This window comes from Amorphotheca resinae (genome assembly GCF_003019875.1).
Source record: "Amorphotheca resinae ATCC 22711 unplaced genomic scaffold M430scaffold_1, whole genome shotgun sequence".
NCBI classification, from domain to species: domain Eukaryota; kingdom Fungi; phylum Ascomycota; class Leotiomycetes; order Helotiales; family Amorphothecaceae; genus Amorphotheca; species Amorphotheca resinae.
In genome coordinates, this window is record NW_020194471.1 from 248,813 (window position 1) to 270,052 (window position 21,240).

Below are 21,240 nucleotides of genomic sequence, written 5' to 3' on the forward strand. Positions count from 1 at the left end.
TTAAAGGAGAGGTACACCACGTAATCTGGCAATGTGCTTCTGTTTAGATTTGCGGGTTAAAGGACCTGAATACGTTTTCTTGGCCGCGGTAAAGAGAGAGGGGGGTTGCTATCGGTAATTATCACGTGATCTGACACCTTAGCGCCCACACTAGCGTAAACCCCCACCAAACCCCGACCATGGGCCCCTCCAGACTCAAAACGTTTATTTTTTTGACACACCGCTCCCTTCCTTCTTCCTCAACAATTCTTCTCTCAATTTCTTCTTCTTCACTTTTCTCACGAAGGATCCAGATCTGAAGATTATCCCAGAGACACCTGATCTGGCCCTTCGATTCTCCTAAGATACTCTTACAGAAGAACAGTCTTGAGTGTCTTCTGACAGCGGCGAGCGGATTGTTTTTTCGAGCACGCCATAATCAGTCATCATCCTTCATCGTCACGCAAAGTTGCAATCATGGTTCAATCGTACGTATTCAATTCCACTTCTCTCCCCAGCCCTGTCCATCTCTACACATCAAAAGAAGAAAATAGAGCACGATGCTGATTCAAGTCAACAGTTCGATCCTCGGTTTTCCCCGCATGGGAGTCAACCGCGACCTGAAGAAGGCTACGGAGGCATATTGGGCCGGGAAGATCTCGCAGGCGGAGCTGCTGAGTGAGGCGAAGAGACTGCGTCTGGAGCATTGGGGCATCCAGAAGAAGGCGGGGGTTGACATCATTCCTAGCAATGATTTCGCCCTCTATGATCAGGTCCTTACCCATATTCAGGACTTTGGTGTAAGTTTCTTCTCTCCTCTCTCACCGCCCTTAGCGACACCCCATGCCATAAAAACAAATGCTGATTCAATTTGGAACAGGCTGTGCCAGACAGATATAGCAAGAGCAACCTCGATCCCATCGATGAGTACTTTGCTATGGGCCGTGGTCACCAAAAGGATGGCGTCGACGTCCCCAGTTTGGAGATGGTGAAATGGTTCGATTCGAACTACCACTACGTCAAGCCTACCCTCCAGGACAACCAGACTTTCAAGCTCAACCCCAACCCCAAGGCTGTTGTTGAGTTCCTTGAGGCCAAGGAAGCTGGCATCATCACCCGACCTGTCCTCGTCGGACCCGTTTCCTTCCTCGCTCTCGGCAAGCCAGACCGTGGTCAAACCGTCGACCCAATTGATCTCTTGGACAAGCTCGTGCCAATCTACGAAGAGCTCCTTGCCAAGCTCAAGGCTGCTGGTGCCGAGACGGTCCAGATTGATGAGCCCGTCCTCGTTTTCGATCTCCCAGCAAAGACTAAGGCTGCCTTCAAGCCAACCTACGAGAAGTTTGCTAGCCTAGGTGACAAGATCCCCAAGCTTGTCTTCACTACCTACTTTGGTGACATTGTCCACAACATCGACGCAGTCCCAACTGATATCTATGCTGTCCATATCGATTTGGTCCGCAACCCAGAGCAGCTCGAGACTGTCATTGGTGCATTGGGCCCAAAGACCATCCTGTCAGCTGGTGTTGTTGACGGCCGCAACATCTGGAAGACCAACCTCAAGCGTGCTATTGAGATTGTTGAGACTGCAATCCAGAAGCTCGGAAAGGACCGTGTTATCGTCGCCACTTCCAGCTCCCTTCTTCACACCCCACACACACTCGCCAGCGAGAAGAATCTCGACCCCGAAATTGCTGACTGGTTTTCCTTCGCTGTTGAGAAGGCCTCTGAGGTCGCGGTGATTGCCAAGGCTGTCACTGAGGGTCCAGCGGCAGTTCGTGAGCAACTCGAGGCCAACGCCAAGTCCATGCAGTCTCGCGCCAGCTCCACACGAACCAACGACCCCAAGGTCAAGGAACGCCAATCCAAGATCACCCCTGACATGTACAACCGAAAGTCAGAATTCCCCATCCGTATCGCTCAACAACAGAAGTCGTTGGGTCTTCCCCTCTTCCCAACCACCACTATTGGTTCTTTCCCCCAGACCAAGGAGATCCGAATCCAACGTAACAAGTTCACCAAGGGCGAGATCACCGCACAGGAGTATGAGAAGTTCATCGAGAAGGAGATCCAAGATGTTGTCAAGATCCAAGAGGAGCTTGACCTTGACGTCTTCGTCCACGGTGAGCCTGAGCGTAACGACATGGTCCAGTACTTTGGTGAGCGTCTGAATGGCTACGCCTTCACTACCCACGCATGGGTCCAGAGTTACGGTTCTCGCTGTGTCCGACCTCCCATTGTTGTTGGTGACATCTCCCGGCCTGCACCAATGACCGTCAAGGAGTCGAAGTATGCTGTCTCCATCTCCAAGAAGCCAATGAAGGGCATGTTGACTGGTCCCATCACTTGCCTGAGATGGTCCTTCCCTCGTGATGATGTTCATCAATCCGTCCAGGCTGAGCAGCTTGCTCTCGCTCTCCGCGATGAGGTCGTTGACCTCGAGGCAGCTGGTGTCTTCGTTATTCAAGTTGATGAGCCAGCTCTCCGTGAGGGTCTTCCTCTTCGTGCTGGCAAGGAGCGTGAGGCGTACATTGACTGGGCTGTCAAGTCTTTCCGTCTCTCCGTCTCTGGCGTCAAGGACTCCACTCAGATCCACTCTCACTTCTGCTACTCTGAGTTCCAAGATTTCTTCCACGCCATTGCCGCTCTCGACGCTGATGTCCTGTCCATTGAGAACAGCAAGTCTGATGCCAAGCTTCTCAAGGTCTTCGTCGACGAGGCCTACCCCCGTCACATTGGTCCAGGTGTCTACGACATCCACTCCCCCCGTGTGCCAAGCGAGCAAGAGATCAAGGACAGAATCGAGGAGATGTTGCAATACCTTAAGCCCGAGCAACTCTGGATCGATCCTGACTGTGGTCTGAAGACTCGTCAATGGGCTGAGACCAAGGCTGCCCTTACCAACATGGTAAACGCGGCCAAGTTCTACCGCCAGAAATACGCCTCCAAATAGGCGCATTCTAATAATAGCTGACCTTTTCTTTTTGTTTCTTTTAATTTCTTGGGGAGATTAGGGGGTGAGCTTTTATGATTCTTATGTTTATGCACTCTGGTTTTGGAGCCTAACGGCTGAGACGATCTCAACATCGGCGTTTTTTGGGCGGGAAGGCAGGGAAACAAAAAGCTTTTCCTTTTCTGAGATATCATGGGCAGTTGTGGGTTCAACAGCATGGGAGGGAAGGAGTAGGATGATCCATCAACCGGACATCCGTGAGGATACGGCGTCAAAATGAGAGATATCATGGGCGGCGTGGGTTCAACAGCATGGGAGGGAAGGAGTAGGATGGTCCATCAACCGGACATCCATGAGAATACGGCGTCAAAATGAGCGATGATTGTGCGAGCTGAGATTCTCTAGCTCTTGTATGGGTACTCCTTCCTGGATGGAAGTGATGGATGGAAGGTGGGAACATGATTCATTACATACGAATAAATATACCCATTTCAACCGGGCATTGATGATCCTTTTGGTCCTGGCGACGTGTGTTGTTGTAAATATTCTTCGACCCCCATCCCATGCTCATGCCTGCCTATCCATCTCACACCCCCGCAGCCACGCCGACAGCCCCTCCTCCAGTAGTCATCTCACCACCTGCCCTGACTATCCGCGTATTATAAAAACAGCCATGTGGCTATCTATCTATCAGCCACCCGCAAACCATCTTGGGCTACCTACTTAGTGGTGAGGCGACACCATCGCCGCACGGGATATAGAGAGGATGGCTAGGATCGAGGAGAGTTTAGGACTAGCTGGCGTGCAAGCCCCTGAGGATCTAGTGATTGAGAAGAGGGTGGTGTCGCCAGTGGCTTTAGAGCATAATGAGGAGGTGGCCGTCAAGGTATAGATAGATAGATAGAGGTGCGTAGGGATATGAAATGATGTAGCTAAATAAAGCATCATAGCTGAGATTGATCAATTCTTGTTGTTTCCTTCATCTATATATACCTTTACCTGATTTGTTGTCAACAACCAAAGCCAGAAATCACTCTCCGGCTCAGGTGGTGTGGTGTAATGGTAGCACGTGACGTTGTGGCATCTCTCCCTCGCCGGAATTTCCACACTGATCCGTTTCACGAGCCCGGGTCCGGATTGCCCCCTCGCGCCTTCGAGACGCGCATATGCAAATCCTTCCACTCCCTCAGGACCGGCATGTCAGGATACCAGGTCATGCTCGCACTCTCCCTCAGGGCCACGATGCCTCCCTTCCTAGCCACCCTGCGCATCTCCCTCAGGCCCTGCACCGGATCCCGGACGTGCTGCAACACCTGGTGCGCGTGCACGACGTCGAAGCTCCCGTCCGCGAACTCCAGCGCGTGCACATCCCCGACGCGGAAGTCGATATTCTGCACCTGCTCGCGGGCGGCGTGGGACCGCGCCGCCTCGAGCGGCGCAGCGAGGTATTCAACGCCGGTGAGGTGCCCCGATGGCACGAGCTTGGCGAGATCTACGGCGATGGTGCCCGGCCCGCACCCAACATCGAGGATCTTCATGTCTGGTTTGATGGAGGGCAGGAGGTAGGGGATGGAGTTTTGGGCGGTGCGCCAGGAGTGCATTTTCAGCACGGAAGAGTGGTGGTTTGCTACGTAAACGGACATTTCTGGTGCTTTCCAAGAGCCGGGTATTAGAGAGTGAAAGTCGCGATAGATAATTGTGTACCTAGGTAGAATGCTGTGCTTCTGGATAAAGGATATCAAACTTCGGTGTAGATAAGGTACGGTAGGTGCCTGAAATACCTTACTTAGGTAAGCCCACTACGTCACATGTCGATGAACCCCTTTTCATAACCGAGATCTAGCTAGCACATCTATATCCACATATCCACAAACGCGTATCTTTACGGCCAAGATTCTCACTAGCTGACTTCAAAAAATTATAGAGTTGAGTAAAGTACTTGGATATTGAATTTATTTATTTATTTACTGAGCTTCGAAAGTTCGACAGCAGTTCGCAAAAAAATGTTAATGAGGAGGAAAAAAAGAGGGAGAGGAAAAAAAGTTACCAGAACCAAAAAATAAATAATAAATATCCAAGAAAAAAAATAAAAAAAATCAAATAAAAAAAAAGAATGATTAACAAACGCGGCGGAGTCAAACCGCCTACATCTTCAATCCAAGATTTCTCTTGGCGGTGCTGGGAATCGAACCCAGATTGGATCCATGTCTGGGCGCGTGAGGCGGGCTTCAAGAGGGAGGATATTAAATGCAGTACCGGGACGTGGTGCTATAGCACGAAGGAGGAGAGGGAGTGGTGGAGTGCGCTTTGGGCTGAACGGGTCACGGCCACTAGTTTTGCGGATCATGCGGTCGAGGGAGGGTTCTGTACACGGGAGGATTTAGAGAGGATAGCAGAGGGTTGGAGAGAATGGGGGAGGAATGAGGATAGCTGGTTCACGATTCTTCATGGGGAGATCATCTGTCGTGTTTAAGGACGAAGGGCACAGCTTGATATGGTCACGTGAGGCGGGGTAACGAGCTGACTTTAGCTAAGGTACTTTGCTTGGCCCGAGCTGAGTTGACAACATCTCTATGAAGCATTCAATCCAATGCTTGAGGATTCCGCAGAAGCCTATCAAGCATTGCCCTTCAAGATCTCGAGATATAAGCCCACAAGACATATTATCCCGAGGAGATATGGAGACTGATATTTGGAGCGCGAGAAGAACAGGTCGATTTCTGGGCGTCTCAGCACGGTCTCCAGAATCCATGTTTTCGAAGTATTAACTAACACGTGGTAGCTGTATGGGAAATCTCCATGGCTGATCCTCTTCCAGTACCTGATCTAAGTTCAGGCAACGAAGCAGACCTCGATGACGCCGGGCTAGAAAGAAACTCGAGGTCGTTCAGAAAATCCGGCACGAGTCATCAGCAACCTGGAGCATCCTGTCACCACCTGCCAGCAGCGAAATAACGAACACTTGTCCGAATATGACACTGTTTTGCGGCGTTTGGATTGTTCCACGTAGCCAGACCATAACTTTGCTAAGGGCAGAGATGCCGAGTCACTTTCCCGGCATCTGCTGGAGGCATTAATTGACTCCATACAGTGGGATGCCTCAATATCGTCAAAGGTTCAATCAAGTCTCGTGCGTCTGGCCCATCTGTTAGCATCAGTCACATCTCTCCACATCCTACATCTCGTGAAGATCTGGTGCTCATATTGCTCGGCGAGCACGTCATCGACCTTGCAATCCCATTGCTCCCATAGTCCCATCCGCTGTCCATGTAGCCACACGCAAATTATCGAGTTATTGCCAATGATTCCAGGTCTACGATCCCTGTAGATGGAGATCCCAAGAGGAATAGTTGATTATTCAGTCCTTCAGCTCTGTCACTATTGTCGCTACCAATTCTCCTCGAGACTTCCTTTCGTCTTCGCCAGTATGCTTTGAAGGAGGCCTCTAGGACCATCGTTGACGATGTGTTCGTATTGTCAACGGGACAGTTCTGGCGTACATTCGAACCGTGAGGCGTTGCGTTTGGTAAACTAGAAGCCAAGGTTTTGATGGCCTGCGGTAGGTAGAGGACAGATCATCGCATTCCCAACTCCATCATTTTTATATTTGCCTTGGCTGTGGAACTAGCCTCTTTTGTATGGGGATGTGGAGGTGGGCAGGGGTGGGGATGCCTACGCGTACAGCTTATGAAGACTGTACGGAGTATATATAATAAGGGTTGGTCCCCTATTTCACTGGCATCTTAACCCACCTATAGCTATGATAATCAGTCAAAGTCCTCAATTCAAAAGATTGTAGCGAAATACGTACGCAGCGACATCGCGTCCGTAGCCCGATTCGATTTGACGAAGAGACCGAACTCGAATGGAGGATCTACACACGGCGCATGAGGAATCCGCCATGTAAGTCTCACCACAAACATCTGCGCAATCCATCAAGCAATCCCCTCACAGTCTCACAGGGCTGATGTTATGCACCACTCAGCTTGGAGTCGCGGCCGAGACACATGCAGACGCGCACATCCTGCGTCGGCATTTAAATTCGAGTCAGGGAGCTTGGCCCCGACCCATTGTTATCCTATCACATCGTCATCATCTCTATATGGGGTATTAGCATCCTTCAATGTGCAAGGAGGGGATAAGGTGACATACTGATTCTGATTGGGGTCTGGATCCACGGCAATAATGACCGCTGTCAAGACGCGAAGTCCAGACAAGGCCACGGGTGCGCATCCTCAAGCGAACCGTCAACCCCTCTCCTCTCTTGGTGTCCATCCGCTCCACCTCTTCATCTATCAACGCCATCAAAAGGAGGGCAGAGACCTGAAGAGAACTGATACCTTACCGCATAACTGTCTAAAAGCTGATGCAATACGAAGAGCAGAATTACAGTGTTTTGTACTCCGACGGCACAGGCTGCCGCTGTGGAAATTGTGTATCATCGCCTCATCTCCACAAGTACGAAGTGGCCTTGCTCTTCCCCGCAATGATTCTTTTTTCCTTTCCCATTCTTTGCGTCTGGCGGGGCAGGGTGGAGGATCTACCGGCAGTTCGCGGTACTTCTGTAATTGAATTAGACATCAAGTGATGTCGAGCACCTCATGTTTAGAGCGCTTGCCCTACAGCTACCAGTGACAATTGTTGTCCTGATAATGTCTGATCTAGCTCTCCAGGCTCACGTCGGTGTCCATTATATATCGACGACGCCCAGTGGGTAATCGCTATCATAAGGGCCGTGGGAGTCATGTTTGGAGGCCAGTTTGTGGCTACACAAGTTTGTGGATTTCTGCAACTCAGAACTGTCTTATGGTTTTAAAGTCCTTTCCGAAGAAAGATTTCATTTCTGTCATATTGAGGTATTACATAATTACGTATGATCCTTCGCACACTATGTTCATCACTTCTTCCCGCTCGCAATCATCTCCGTGGGGTCTAATATCCTAGTAGAACAAGACCATCATCCACTCCAAATCCGATAGACTCAATGAGCCGTTTACAGAAGCTGCGACACAACCTCACCAACTGGGCTCAACAAGCCGTTGACGATGTTGACAAGGTCGGTAACGGCAGTACGGAGCAGGCCGACGATATCACCGGTGAGATGTCCCAATACTGCGAGCACGAAACCAGCAAGTGGGTTGATGATAGGCAGGAGGAGGGACAGGACAGCAGCAATCTCTTGGACGAGGAGCTTCTTGGCATCTGTAGGAAAGAATGATTAGAGAGACTCGTTAAATAGAGGGAGGACGCAAGAACTTACCAGCAGTAACTGTCTTGAGGACGTAAACCAGAGTCGAGGCGATGTTGGAGATGAGGTTTGAGAGATCCTGGAGAGCGTTAAGAAGACCCTCTGCTTCGCCCTCGACCAATGGAACAACAACACCGTTGACAACAGGGGTGATGTCGGCAAGGACGGTCTTAAGCGCGTTGGCGATGTTGGTCAGAGCAGTGAGAACAACTGGAACAACACTGGTTGTAACATCCTTTGCGACGGCGGAAGCTGGATTCACAGTTAGACACATGTTCAAGTTGAATATGGGAAAGGGAAGTGCCATACTGATGGTGTTGAGCTCTGCCTCGACGGTCTGAACGAGCGTGTTGATGGCAGCGATGAGGGTGGCAACTGGGGAGGTGGACTTCTTGACAACGCTACTGAGTGTGTCTTCCAGAGGGCTAGTGACGGGGGCCACGGCGTCGGTCACTGGAGTCACGATGTCGCTGACGGTGTCCTTCTTGACAACGCTACCGAGTGTGTCTTCCACGGGTTTGACTAGAGGGCTAGTGACGGGGTTCGTGAGGTCGGTCACTGGAGTCACGATGTCCCCGACGGGAATGCTAACTCTCGGTGTGATGGTAGTGAGCTTCGAGTCTGCGGCTCCAACCTCGTCCACCAAGTTGACAGCATCGCCAACAACGGGAAGAGACTGCATCACAGATGTGGGAGCGGCGATCACTTGGGAGGCGAGGCTGAAAGCCACGGCGGCGACGCTGAGGAACTTCATGATGAAATGTGGAAGTTGGAAGCGAAGTGTGAATTGCTAAGAACAGAAAAAGGGTTCAAGAGATCGATGCAAATGAGCGACTGTCTGATCGACGAAAGTGGTATACGCGCAAAGTTAAAAGAGTGACTGGAGAAAACGATTCAAGAGAAAACTTCGGGGTCGTGAGCTGATTATATTTTATAATCAGCCCGGCACAGTTCGAGAAGGGCCCAGGAATAATGACAGTTATGCACTGCATCACACAGGAGAGAAAGAGACGGAGGAAGGGGGAGCCGGGAATCGGGCTCCACGTTCTTGGTCCCTTATCTCGTGTTGCTCGTACATACCTAGCCTGCAGAAGCTTGGCTTTCGTTGATCGACGTCGTGGTAGCTGCATTGTCTCGGGTGAAAAGGGGAAGGCTCGCGGTACTTTGTTGCCACTATTGCGATCGTCAGGCACCGACAGGGGCAAATCGGGGACTTAAGTCAAAGAGACAGGATTATTGCATGAAAAGCAGGATATTTTACAAACTGACAACTTCTACATAGTCATTGCAGGACGATCCACGGTGCCCGGGTGCGGTGGTCTCTATGATGGAAGTTGTTCAAACGGCAGATCAACCGGGTTTTCCAGATATCCCGGTGCCGTTACCCTTCAGCAGTCATCAGCCCCTTTTACGGGAGGCACCCGAAAGGATTTAAGCTTCTGTGTCGATCCCTCGGTTAGGCCCCTCAACCCCTGTTTATGAGCCTATGGGGGACACCGGCACGAGGCGGGGCCTTCATTTAGTGACAGCCAAGAGTTTATTTGCAGTGTATTACAGTGGCCCCGGTGCCCCGCGGCAGTCTAAGATCTCACCCGTGTTCCAGGTACAGTGCTCTGCGGGCTCCTATGGGTGTTCCTATTGGGTTCCGGCGTTGGCATAAATAGTGCCATGTACTTGATAAAGGAGACTTACTCGACTATTGAATGCCCGGTAAGCCTTGACCCCCAACATCAAAGATGCCTATCAGGGCCCGGCTTTAATAAGCTCCTTCGAAAAGAGTTGACACCAGGCACCACCAGCTGTGGCTTGTAAACACGAGTCAAGACATCTGCACCTGGAAATGTACAAGCTCCGATTCCGAGCTCCAAAACTCGGTTCACCTCAGACACGAGAGATTGCATTCACACTGCCGGATCGCCGGCTGAATGATTTGCAATAAGAATGAAGTCAGACCGAGCATTCTCACAACCTCAAAAACCGACGCATAGCAGAAAAAAAGTTGCGGACTTCCGACGGCGTATGCTACCCATTGCAAGGTCATGAACATACATAACATCATCGACGGTGTGGGGTTCGACAAGGACTGCTCCGATGTTGCCGGCAGTTGCGATATCTCCAGCCGCCCCCTGGCAAAGCTATGGTCAACCGTCAACCGCTATTCAATATCACTCCCACCCCCCGGCAAGACTACATCAACCGCTATTCAGTAGCATTATTTTTTCTTAAGCAAGTCGTTTTCTTACTTGATAGTAACTTGGAACGATTCTCTAGATTTCTTCTCCTGCATGTTTAGATTTCTTCTCCTGCATGTTCAGCCGTAAATGCTGGCTGGAGAGAGAATCACTCCAACCCTCCGAGACTCTGCGCTCGGCCGAGAGATCTCTTCGAATTAGTCATTCGCACCAAACTTCCATCCAGTGCACATGTGAGCACACCCAAACATCCATTCCAGGTTTCTATTGCGTTTTATGGGATCTGTGGGAAGGCTACTTGTAATGTACCCGATCAGTTTGGGGTGTTCAAAGTCCACGCCTTGCGGTAAACCTCTTCGGAGAGGGACGGATCCTGGCCGGTGCGACTCAAGTCACTCACTCAATGTTATTCCAATATCAAATATTCTTTCCTATAATCTAATGATCCGTGAGTACACGGGTCGGAATTGTTCGATTTGTTTTGAAGATGACGAGGTTGAGATGATGGTTGAGACAGCAGTCGAGGTTTGCAGGTTGCGTTCACGATTCCACCGTCCCTTTGCAGCGGTCTATCCCCACATTGGGAGTCCTTTCCCTCCTGCTTCTAGAAAAGAGTAATCGTGGGTCTTCCGACCTCTCTCATGAGGTCGGAAGACCCACGATTATGCCAAGTTCGGAGAGTTTTTAGTTTTGTTCTTCTGGTTTTCTTATCTTCTCGTTTCCTTTCACGATGAGTAAGGAAACGCATTTGATCCACCGTGGCCTCACGTCAGGTCCACCTTCTGAACTCCGTGATCGCTTTAGAAGTGCCTCGCTCTTTTCTAGTTGTTCTTGGCGCTCTCCTGCTACCCCTATTCAAACGATCCTTTTTCTTTTCAACATGCTCTTCCTACGTACGGGCTGATATCGCTAATGATGTGTTCCCTCCTGTCCATGTAAGTCTTCGGATATTCTGCTTGAGAACATCAGCTAATCAATAGCAGATTCTCACCAGGTTCTTCTCCGAGAGACCTTTCCAGGCATAAATAGCAGAAGCTACATCAACTCGACGTCGCTTCCAAACTACGCCTACGTTATGGCGGACTCGTGACCTCGCGGCGTCCAACTACTCGCGGCTTGCAATCGTTGATTTCGAACTCTGGACAGATACCGGAGATGATCAAAGCTCTAGCCATCAAGAGAAAGTTCCCTCACTACAGAGCAGGCAAAGAAAGTACATACCCATGAGGTGGTAATGTCTCGTCAATCACTACTCCGATGAAACAAAACAAGAGAAAGATTCGAAGATGACTCGGCACCGTCCAGTGATGCTTATGTCGGCCCTGGAGCCGCTCAGCATCTTGATATACTCTACCTAAGAGCCAGGACGCTTGATGGTTGCTCGTCTCAATATTCCATGGCTGCAATCTATCCGCGTGATAGCGATTGGGGATAGATATTAGAGAAACGTCAGTTGCTACGCTTTTGGACACCGAACTACACGAGGACATACTTCGAGAAGCTAGAACGGACTAGATATCTCTCCTACGCCCCCGAGAATAAATATCACGGGCCTTGTCCTCGCTTCTGGCGCGTCATCTGGTGTAAATAAAGGGCTTCTCCTGACCCCTTTTCTTTTAACGGCAACAACAACCGCCTTCGACCTCACCTTCTCTTCTCCCCGCGATATCACCTCAACTTCGTACATCGGTCACCACCACCAGGATGAGTAGTAACGCGCCCACTGCTGCGGCTCCTTCCGCCGTTCCTCCCCCTGAACACGCGCGCCGCTGTTGTCTCCGCTGCTCCCAGCAGCTCTCGAATGACCCCAACCTAATCTGTGCCGTCACCCCCGGATCTACCAAATGCTCCCGCTGCATCAACCTCCGAAAGACCTGCCGACCTGTCCCCCCGTCTTTCGTCAAGCGTCTCAAGCGCCTGGTCGCATCCCGCGACTGTTACAAGCGCCTATCCTGCACTGCCACCTCCTCCCTTGCTGAGACGGAGCTAGCCCGAACGGAGCTCTATTTTCGCCAGTGCTCCTTCAACCGTGATGTCGCGACCTTCTTACGGAATGCGCGCCGTCAAGATCAAGCCGCCCCGTCGGTCGAGGTCGCCATGCTGATGATGGTGGAAGCTCTCGATGGCATCAGTCACTCTTTGGAGGACCTTGTGGATATCATGTGTCAGCAGGTGTAAGGTCTGACTCCTCGAAGAGCAATCCCACGTCTTGAGATGCCTAGTCAGTCGGTCACGATGATATTGGATGGTGGGAAACTGCGTAGACTGGTCAGTCTATGTCCTGCTCGTTGATGGTTCGGAATTGCAGTCTCTGGTGAGTGGGTGGGTGGGTGGGTGGTCTTTGTAGCATCTGTCTGCTATAGGAAAGGAGACTGTCTTATTGAACTAAAGACTGGCATGAGGCCATACCATAGCAAAACTACTCTACCCTTCAATCCAAGAACGAGTACCAGGTGGTACACCAAGGAACGAGAAAACTGTGGTGCTATCCATTCTATTTTCAAACGCGTCACAACAACAAACTCATCATCAAATCAGATAGATCTCTCTCCATCAACCTCACTCCCTATCTAGGCCCACCATCCTTCCCTCTTCATAGTCAAAAACTTGTCCTAGATCCCAAGCGCGATCTATATTAATACAGAGTATTTCCTCACTCTCAGGTTCCCAAAATCATCATCATCATCATCATCATCATCATCATCATGTTTTACATTACATACCTACATTACATATCTAGGAGCATATCCCGCACCTACCTAAGTAGTACCTTACCTAGCCATGCTCTCTACCTTACCTTATATATCCATCCCATCCCCATCCCATCCCATCATAGATAGACTCAACAATCATACATATTCATGCAGGAAACGTTCCATAGATAAAGCTGTGTATGTGGAGTTTGGTTTTGATTTGGAAGCTCGCGAGCTTGTTCGTTCGATATCTATCTAGATCCTGATTTCTTGGTTAAATATCATAATGATATGGATTAGTTTGGATTAGTTTGGTATGAGCGTATCGTTCGTTCGTTCGATTGATTGATTGTATGTTATGTTATGTTATGTATATATATACAAATCACAAGCTATCTACCTACCTACCTATCCTAACCTATTCTATTCATCTCCTCATTATCAACCCTCCTCCCACCCCCCAACCCAACCCAACCCAATTTTCTTTTTGTTTGTAAAAAAAATATAGATAGATCGAAGCTCGATATAGAAATAAAAATGAGATAATGGGACGTAGGAATGTGAGGGATTGATTGGAATTTTACATTTTTTTGGGGGGGGGGGGGAGAGGAAAATGGGTTATTAAAAAAAGAAAGAGGAAAGAAAAGGAAGATGTGAGAGAGAGGATAGATAGGAAGGAGGTGATGGATAGATAAAACATCGCGAGGAAGAGAATATGTGGTATATATAGGATGATGTGATGTCGTATGTATGGATGGATGATATATATAGGGAGGGAATAAGAATGAGAAAGTGATAATAGATAGATAGATATCAGTTATTGAGGACAGCTGGTTTGATGTAGGTGTTAGTTAGTAAGTAGGTAGGTAGTCTTAGGGGCATTGCTACTACAGCATCACGAGAGAGAAACGGCATGACAAGTGGTCAAAGAGTCAGTCTATGCAGACAATTAATATATACATTCCATCATTCCATTCCAATCCCTTACACAATGGTCTCCTATCTTACTCAATCCGTCTCCCTATTCGTATCCCTATCCCCTATATCTGACTAAACACTAATATACCCCTACATCCCCACAATCCTCGGTCTTGCTCCTCTCCTCCTCTCCTCCTCTCGCCATTCCTCATCAAAAACCTCTATTTGTAAAATCCAACACTACAGAAAAAAAGAAGAAGCGAAAACGATCTAAAAGGGTAAATTGAAGAAAAAAGGTGTTTGTACATGAAGAGAAGGTAAAAGACAAACGCCCCTGATGTGAGAATGTAAAAAAGAAAAGAATTTGGAATATTCCAGACGCCAATCGCTCATGCAGCTAGAATGCGGAGCTTGGGCTCATACGCTTTCTAAGATCCGTTTATTTGTGTTTCCGCGAACCCCATGCCTTGCCCTAGCGGATCCCGAACGTGGGAGGGAGATACTTGGGGATGCAATACCGAGGAGGAAGGGAGTTTATCCAACAAAAGAGAGTGCAGCTTCTCGGGGCATCGAGCCCGGGAAGGGTGTTGTGATATGACATGAAATATGCGTAGGATGTTATGTTGGAGCAGAGGCCTCAGGGGACCCAGACGAGTTCGAGCAGGCCATCCTTGTCGAAGAGAGGGCGACCATTCTCGGTCCATCGCTTGTCGTCCGCCTTGCGGATGTAGGATTGCAAGACGGAGCCATCATCTCGCAAGGTGGATTCCTGCAGTTCCCAGGCCACTTTCCGGCCCGTCGTCGTGAGGCTCTGTCGCTGTGGGCCGAGCATGAAGTCCAGATTCCAGCCGTAGTCGTCCGGCGCTGGGTTGAAGGTGCGCTCCATCTGGTTGACGTCGAATTGGATCCCCTTGGGGTAATATGCGATACTGTAGCCGTTGCTGATGATGAAATCATCGTTGGAGAGGAAGCGTTGCAGGAAGCAGTCTTCGCCACAGGTGTGCATCACCTTGGCGCCCTCGTAGGGCTTGGCTTCTGTCCACATGCCGCCCTTAAAGTGGTGCAGGGAGAGGGGCGCGAGGCCGGCTTCATAGAAACCAGCGGGGTCGCCCATGATGTCCAACTGGTGCAGGTCACGGAGCAGCGTAAGACGGATCTCGGTGTTCTCGTAGATGCACTTTCTCAGAAGGATATCGCCCTGTGGGCCCCAGCCCGTGTTGGCTTCCTGAACCTTCTGGGGCGTGCTGCACTGGTCGTAGAGCTTTGTAATGACCGATGCGAGGTGGGTGGAGAAGAAGACGCCTGCGCCCCCGAAGGCTTGGGAGCCGTGTCGTTGAACGTTGTTCACATCCTCTGATAAGGTACCGATGTACAGATCCGATCGGTGGTTGTACTGGGAGAGTCTGCGGATGAGGGCGTGCATGCTAGGGAAGAAAGTGTCGTCGTCGCACATCACAAGCCACTTGCGGTTCTTGCGCGAGACGTCGTTGTACAGCGTTGGGAGGAGCGAGAGGTATCGTTGTGCCATCTCGATAGAGCTGTTCGAGTGGTACACCTTCACATCCATGCCCAATGCCGCCAATCGTTTTCTCGTCTCCTCCAGCTGCTCATCGGAGGCATCAACAAGACGCAGGATCAAACCCCCGCCATTGGAGTTCCCCTTCCCATCTGTCAACCAGTGCGCCCACTCATGGATGGGGCTGGTTTTCGGGTCCACGAGCCGTTTGTATGTCGTCGAGACGCCGAACAAGAAATCGCTGGCATCCACGGTAGCCGGGTATGGGGACTTGGGTACTGGGACATCGAGCGCTTTCAGACATGTTATGTTCGCGGGCGGGCTCTGGAGATCAATTGTATCGAAATCTTCGGGGAAGAGGTCCTCGTCAATCTTGGTTATGGACTTGCGCTCGATGTCCTGGGGAATGAAGTGGATATACCGGCGGCCATACTCAATCTTGTCGCCCAATCCGAATTTTTGCTGTAATGATTGTAGGTGTGCAGCATCGATTGTGCAGTCCGGCACCACTGGGGCAGGGGGGGCGACTTCTTCGACGGGGGGAGCGGCCTTTGGAGGCTGCTGCTGCTGCTGCTGCTGCTGCTGGTCCTCGTACCCGAACTGCTGTTTGAACTTGTAAACCCGCTCGGTAGTAGGGCGTAGGGTCAGGATGAAGAAGACGAGGCAGAAGACGGTGAGGAAGACGGCGCGTGTGAAGGAATTGCGGGGGTTGAAGAATTTATTCCCCGGGGAGAGCGAGGCGGCCATCATATCGAACAATGACGGCGGCTCAAGGCTCAAAACAAAGTGGGAGGTTGAAACGAAAGAAGATCGACCTGGAAGACAACATCAGGCCCGTCCCGGCAAATGAGTTCCCAACGTGCGCTCCCTCGTCCCTCGTCCCTCGTCGTTCGTCGCCCCTTTCTCTTCATCCCTCCCTCTTCTTCCTCTCTCTCTCTCTCTCTCCCTCCTTTCCCTTTTCTTTCCTTTTCCTTTCATACATATATGCAAAAGATATCCATCCCACTTCCCACTTCCCACTTCCTCCATCCCCCCCCCCCCGATCCCTCATCCCTCCAGCCCTCTCCTCCTCCTCTCGTTCCAGCCTTTCTTTCCTTGTCTCTTAATGCTGCTGCGGCTCACCTCCCAGCTCCAATTCGTCAACCGGCCGGTGTGGCTGTAGAAGGGCGTTTGCGGGTGGAGGGGTCAGGGTCTTGCGTGGGAGGGGCGTGGGGATAGTGGAGCCAGGGGTGGCAGCAGTCTCTAGGGAAGGTAATGATGGCGGCGATGATCCTATCATGGTCATGATCATAATAATAATAATGGTTCAGCGCAGCGCAGGACAGATGGGGCCATGATTTTCTTGCCTCTTCCAGCACAAGGCCCCAGGGCAACCCGCCGATTATTCCCTACTTGGTCTCTGGTTCTGGCTCTGATCATCGTCATTTCGGGCATTGCGATACTCGAGCCTTGCACGTTGTGGCATTGGGTCCCTTGGTGGGGAAGATGGGAAGATGGGAGGATCCAAAATCCTCTTGGCTCTGCGCCAATCAGCTCCGGCACAGCGGGAGGGGTGCAGGAATCCGGCGCGCTATTTCGTCGGAGAATATTCAAAACATCTGCAGAAGCAGGATATTTATTCCTCGTTGACGGGACATGTTTTACGGACTGCGTCGTTGGGTGTGGTATGGAGGCTCTGCCTTTTTTCCCTGAGGGAGTTAAGGAGAGAGAGAGAGAGATACAGAGGAGATGGGGCCAGATAATCATGTCAACACAATAAAAACTACTGAGATCCATACCTGTTTTTAATTCTATTTTTGATTATATTTTTGATCCCATCTTTGATCCTTTTCCCAAACTGCGTCTCGTCCGGACTCCTCCTCCATGCACCGAGGCGAACGACATAGTCCTCGATCGATCATTGCTGTGCCCTCGCGACGCGTAGTAGTACCTACAGTAACGGAGCACAGGAGTGCAGAGTGCAGAAGAGGATTATAATAATCTCATTAAAAACACGACAGGGGCCATGTTGTCGATCAGTCCCATCTGCTTGACTCTCCTGCCACTCAGACGCCGCCGACAGAGCACTCCGTCGCAGGGGGAACGGGGATTGCTGTCGATCGCATCACCTGACAACGGGTCACCTGACCGCCGTCTTCGCTGGACTCGACGACTTTTTGCAGTTTCTACTCCGGAAGAGACCAAGAGAACTACAGTTCTATTCCGAAAAGAGTCCAGGGAAGATCCACAAACCCACAAGATGGGATCATCACCCTTGGAACGTTTCAGAGTCCTTTAGCTGTGGTTGGTGCCCCCCGATTCCCCGAATCCTTCGATAGTAACCCTCCTAAGCCGGTTCTATACTTAGTCGTCCAGAGTTTTCCTTTCGAAACAACTCTCCGTCGGCAAGAGTATTTCCCCAGTAGGCTTAACTGCTGTGTTTAATTCTTCGTGCTTTATTGCTGAACTGCACCCTCCCATACGTCGCGCCAAAAGAACATTCGCGGAATCGCGGGACGCCCGCCCTCTGCCTTGCCTTGTCTTGCCTTGCCTTTGCCTTGTCTTGCCTTGCGACTTGCCAGCCTGCCAACTCTCCCCTCCCCCAATCCCAGCTGCCAGCCTTCCCTGGATGAGGTCATCGCCCCCCCAGACAGGGCCTCCAGCGCGTCGCACATCCACCGCCCACCCTCACGGCATAGCCGCGGGCTCGTCGCGCGCGTCAATCGCATCATGACGAGGTGAGTGAAGTCGGCCTGACCGCCGGCTTGGGTCTCCGGTCGTGTTTGAAGCGTCTAACTGTTGTCTCCCAGCAATATCCTCTGCTTGCCCTTCCGCCAGTCCAGCAGCCTTGCCCTCTCCGATGCCATCAAGCGGTACATCTCCAACAAATATGACCAGCATCCGGACATGTTCAAGCAGGACCTCCGCGTCATCGATGCCCTGCGGAGGGATGCCGTGCATGTCAGCGAACCCCATACCAGTGGCATCAAGAAGATTGCTGCGTATGCCGCCCAGCTCTCCTGGATGGGCGGGAAGTTCCCCATAGACGTGCGTTGCGCCCATCCCCCCTTGTTCCTTTCTGAGCAGAGCTGATAGACACGGGCAGATTGGTGCGGACTTTACTTGGTATCCGGCGCTGGGTTACAATACGGATCGGCCGATATCCCAAGACAATCTCAAATTCGAACTGGCCAACGTCCTCTACAATCTCGCAGCATTATACTCGCAGCTGGCTATCTCATCCAATCGAAGCACAACAGAGGGATTGAGGTCTGCATGCAACTATTTCTGCCTCGCGGCCGGGGTCCTCTCCCACATCAAAACCGAAATTGTTCCGCAAATGCGCTCAACCCCACCTGAAGACATGGATGAAGCCACTCTCGAGTCTCTCGTGCAATTAATGCTCGCGCAAGGGCAAGAATGCTTCTGGCAGAAAGCCGTGATGGATGGTTACAAAGATGCGTCAATAGCGAAGCTGGCTGCCAAGGTATCGGATTTCTACGGTGCTGCTGGGAATTGGGGAGTGAAGAGCGAGGCTATCAGTTCGGAGTGGATACACCATGCAACGGCCAAGCACCATCACTTTGTTGCTGCCGCACAGTATCGGCAGGCTTGTGATTGTTTGGAAAAGAGAAAGTATGGAGAGGAGATTGCTAGGTTACGGGATAGTATTGTTTGTGTTAACGAAGCTCTGAAGGAGGCAAGATACCTCAATAGAGTAGTATTGGGTGACCTTAATGGGCTGAAGAACAAGGTCACCGAAGATTTGAAAAGGGCGGAGAAGGATAATGACTTGATTTATCTCAGTAAGTCCCATAAACTGCCATCTGGGATCGCCATCTGACATTTTAGACCCCGTCCCACCCAAGTCGGAGCTCAAGATTCTGGAGAGAGCGGAAATGGCTGTTGCAAAGGTGCCAAAAGAAGTGGCTGAACCGGCTGCCTTCATTGGAGACCACGGCGAGTTTGGGCCGCCCCTTTTTGCCAAACTGGTACCCTTCGCGGTTCACGTCGCGGCCAGCATCTACGAGGAGAGACGCGATCGACTTGTCAATACTAACATCATCGATGAGCTCGAAGTCCTCACGACCAAGATCCACGATACCCTTCGATCCCTCAATCTGCCTGGTTCGCTGCAGGCGCTGGAGAAGCCTCTTGGACTGCCTCCGAGTCTCACGTCACACGCCGAAGAGATCCGTCAAGCAGATGCCCTCAGACGACTCGAGAGATCATTTTCCGACACCGCAAGGTTAAAAGCCTCCGACAGGGCAACATTCGAAGAAGGCCGGGAGTTTCTACAGTCTGAGGCATCCGAGAATCAACGCCTACTCACGAAGTATGGGACTGACAGATGGTCACGAGCGGACTCCAAATCCGCAGCCCCAAAATTATACGCTCAGGTTGATGAGATTGACGGATATCTGAAGAGCGCCGCCAACAGTGACGAGATCGTCGTCAGTAAATTCCGAGAATGTGAAGACATGCTTCGCATCCTATCGGGCTCCGACCGGGACATCGGGGAATTCGTCCCAAGTAGTCGTCGTGTTACGATTACCCCGAAACTGGAGGGCGAAGTATCGCGGTTGAGAGACTGCGTTACGGAAGTGAGTCGCTTAGAATCAAGGCGGCGAAGGAAGATCGAAGCGTTGAGGGAAAAGGCCAGAAAGGATGATATTAACGACAGCATCCTATCTGAAGCTGCTCGTCTGGAGAGGGAATTCCCAAGTCAGACGATGGTACCGGCCCATTTTGAAGATTTCTTCGAGAAAAGACTTGAGAAATACGATTCGGATCTCGAGGCCTTGAAATCGGAGGCCGAAGAGCAGGATCGTCTGACGGCGAGATTACAAGAAGCCAACGCCTCCTTTGTGGCAGCTAGGAAAGGGGATACGAGCTCTAGGGAACGAGAACAAGCGTTGCAGAGACTAGAGAATGCGTATTTCAAGTACAAGGAGATAGTGAACAATTTGGAGGTAGGCAGGAAATTCTACAACGATTTAGCGAAGATCGTGGGGAAATTCAGGGATGGCTGTAAGGCCTTCCTATACGAGAGACAAGAGGAAGCTGCGAGATTAGAATCGTACGTCCCCTTTCCATTTTCCGAGACTGTTGCTAACAACACGAACAGTGATCTCTCCATCCCATCGCTCTCCTCCCTTTCCATCGGACACCACGCGCCGCCACCAGCCCAACCGTACCAGAGCTCAAACGACAACTACGCCCCCTCCTCCCACCAACAAACCTACTCCCCCGCCCCCGCCCCCCCAGCAGACAACATACCTCGACCCCTCGTCGACACCCGCCCAGCGCCCCGACCTTACGCCAACCAAGAAATCCCCGCCCCGATCCCCACCCGCAGTCCCGTGGCGCCAATGCAAAGCCCGCCCCCGATGATGCCCACGACCTGGGATCCAGCAATGGGCATCAAGTTCGGAGCGCCCGCGTCGTCGTCCAACCCAGCGCCGAATCCGAATAATCCAAACAGTCGAGCTCCTCAGAACACCACCGGTCAGGCTCCGAATCCGAATCCGAATCCGAATCCGAATCCGAATCAAGGCTGGTCGGGACAGACAGCGGCGACATGGGATCCTAGCAAGGGCTTTAAATTCGGCTGATTGGGAAAGTTTTTGGAGCTGATGGCGTACCTTAGGTATTACATTACATTAAGGTACATTACATAGGTACATACATACATATATCATGAGCTATGAAAGTCTACGATGATGAAAAATTGTTCGTATGAGTAGATAAGCAGATGAGCA

The 21,240-nt window shown here is 51.0% G+C and overlaps 8 protein-coding genes across 8 annotated transcripts; 4 read left to right on the forward strand and 4 right to left on the reverse strand.

Annotated features, from left to right (window-relative positions):
• Window positions 1-179: 179 nt before the first annotated feature.
• On the forward strand, window positions 180-2,932 carry M430DRAFT_46229 (hypothetical protein; the record flags this gene model as incomplete). The annotated part of the gene is made up of 3 exons (XM_024867827.1): window positions 180-183; window positions 553-779; window positions 860-2,932. The coding sequence occupies 3 exons, from the start codon at window positions 180-182 to the stop codon at window positions 2,930-2,932; spliced, it is 2,304 nt and encodes a 767-aa protein (XP_024724631.1).
• Window positions 2,933-4,050: 1,118 nt separating this feature from the next.
• Window positions 4,051-4,575, reverse strand: M430DRAFT_91662 (hypothetical protein; the record flags this gene model as incomplete). Its single annotated transcript, XM_024869675.1, has 1 exon — window positions 4,051-4,575. The coding sequence occupies one exon, from the start codon at window positions 4,573-4,575 to the stop codon at window positions 4,051-4,053; it is 525 nt and encodes a 174-aa protein (XP_024724632.1).
• A 3,350-nt stretch (window positions 4,576-7,925) lies between these two features.
• M430DRAFT_23603 (hypothetical protein) lies at window positions 7,926-8,934 on the reverse strand (the record flags this gene model as incomplete). Its single annotated transcript, XM_024864933.1, has 2 exons — window positions 7,926-8,134; window positions 8,193-8,934. 2 exons carry the CDS (start codon window positions 8,932-8,934, stop codon window positions 7,926-7,928), a joined length of 951 nt encoding a protein of 316 aa, XP_024724633.1.
• Window positions 8,935-11,445: 2,511 nt separating this feature from the next.
• On the reverse strand, window positions 11,446-11,969 carry M430DRAFT_149917 (hypothetical protein). Its single transcript, XM_024863163.1, has one exon. It carries the CDS (start codon window positions 11,860-11,862, stop codon window positions 11,566-11,568), a length of 297 nt encoding a protein of 98 aa, XP_024724634.1. The 5' UTR covers window positions 11,863-11,969; the 3' UTR covers window positions 11,446-11,565.
• Window positions 11,970-12,076: 107 nt separating this feature from the next.
• On the forward strand, window positions 12,077-12,550 carry M430DRAFT_14408 (hypothetical protein; the record flags this gene model as incomplete). The annotated part of the gene is made up of 1 exon (XM_024862864.1): window positions 12,077-12,550. The coding sequence occupies one exon, from the start codon at window positions 12,077-12,079 to the stop codon at window positions 12,548-12,550; it is 474 nt and encodes a 157-aa protein (XP_024724635.1).
• Window positions 12,551-14,620: 2,070 nt separating this feature from the next.
• On the reverse strand, window positions 14,621-16,784 carry M430DRAFT_14409 (glycosyltransferase family 31 protein; the record flags this gene model as incomplete). The annotated part of the gene is made up of 2 exons (XM_024862866.1): window positions 14,621-16,314; window positions 16,622-16,784. The coding sequence occupies 2 exons, from the start codon at window positions 16,782-16,784 to the stop codon at window positions 14,621-14,623; spliced, it is 1,857 nt and encodes a 618-aa protein (XP_024724636.1).
• Window positions 16,426-17,269, forward strand: M430DRAFT_149933 (hypothetical protein). The gene is made up of 2 exons (XM_024863164.1): window positions 16,426-16,750; window positions 16,810-17,269. Exon 2 carries the CDS (start codon window positions 16,833-16,835, stop codon window positions 17,256-17,258), a length of 426 nt encoding a protein of 141 aa, XP_024724637.1. The 5' UTR covers window positions 16,426-16,750; window positions 16,810-16,832; the 3' UTR covers window positions 17,259-17,269.
• A 939-nt stretch (window positions 17,270-18,208) lies between these two features.
• Window positions 18,209-21,093, forward strand: M430DRAFT_23605 (hypothetical protein; the record flags this gene model as incomplete). Its single annotated transcript, XM_024864934.1, has 5 exons — window positions 18,209-18,216; window positions 18,289-18,526; window positions 18,585-19,284; window positions 19,331-20,558; window positions 20,607-21,093. The coding sequence occupies 5 exons, from the start codon at window positions 18,209-18,211 to the stop codon at window positions 21,091-21,093; spliced, it is 2,661 nt and encodes an 886-aa protein (XP_024724638.1).
• Between the last annotated feature and the right edge of the window lie 147 nt (window positions 21,094-21,240).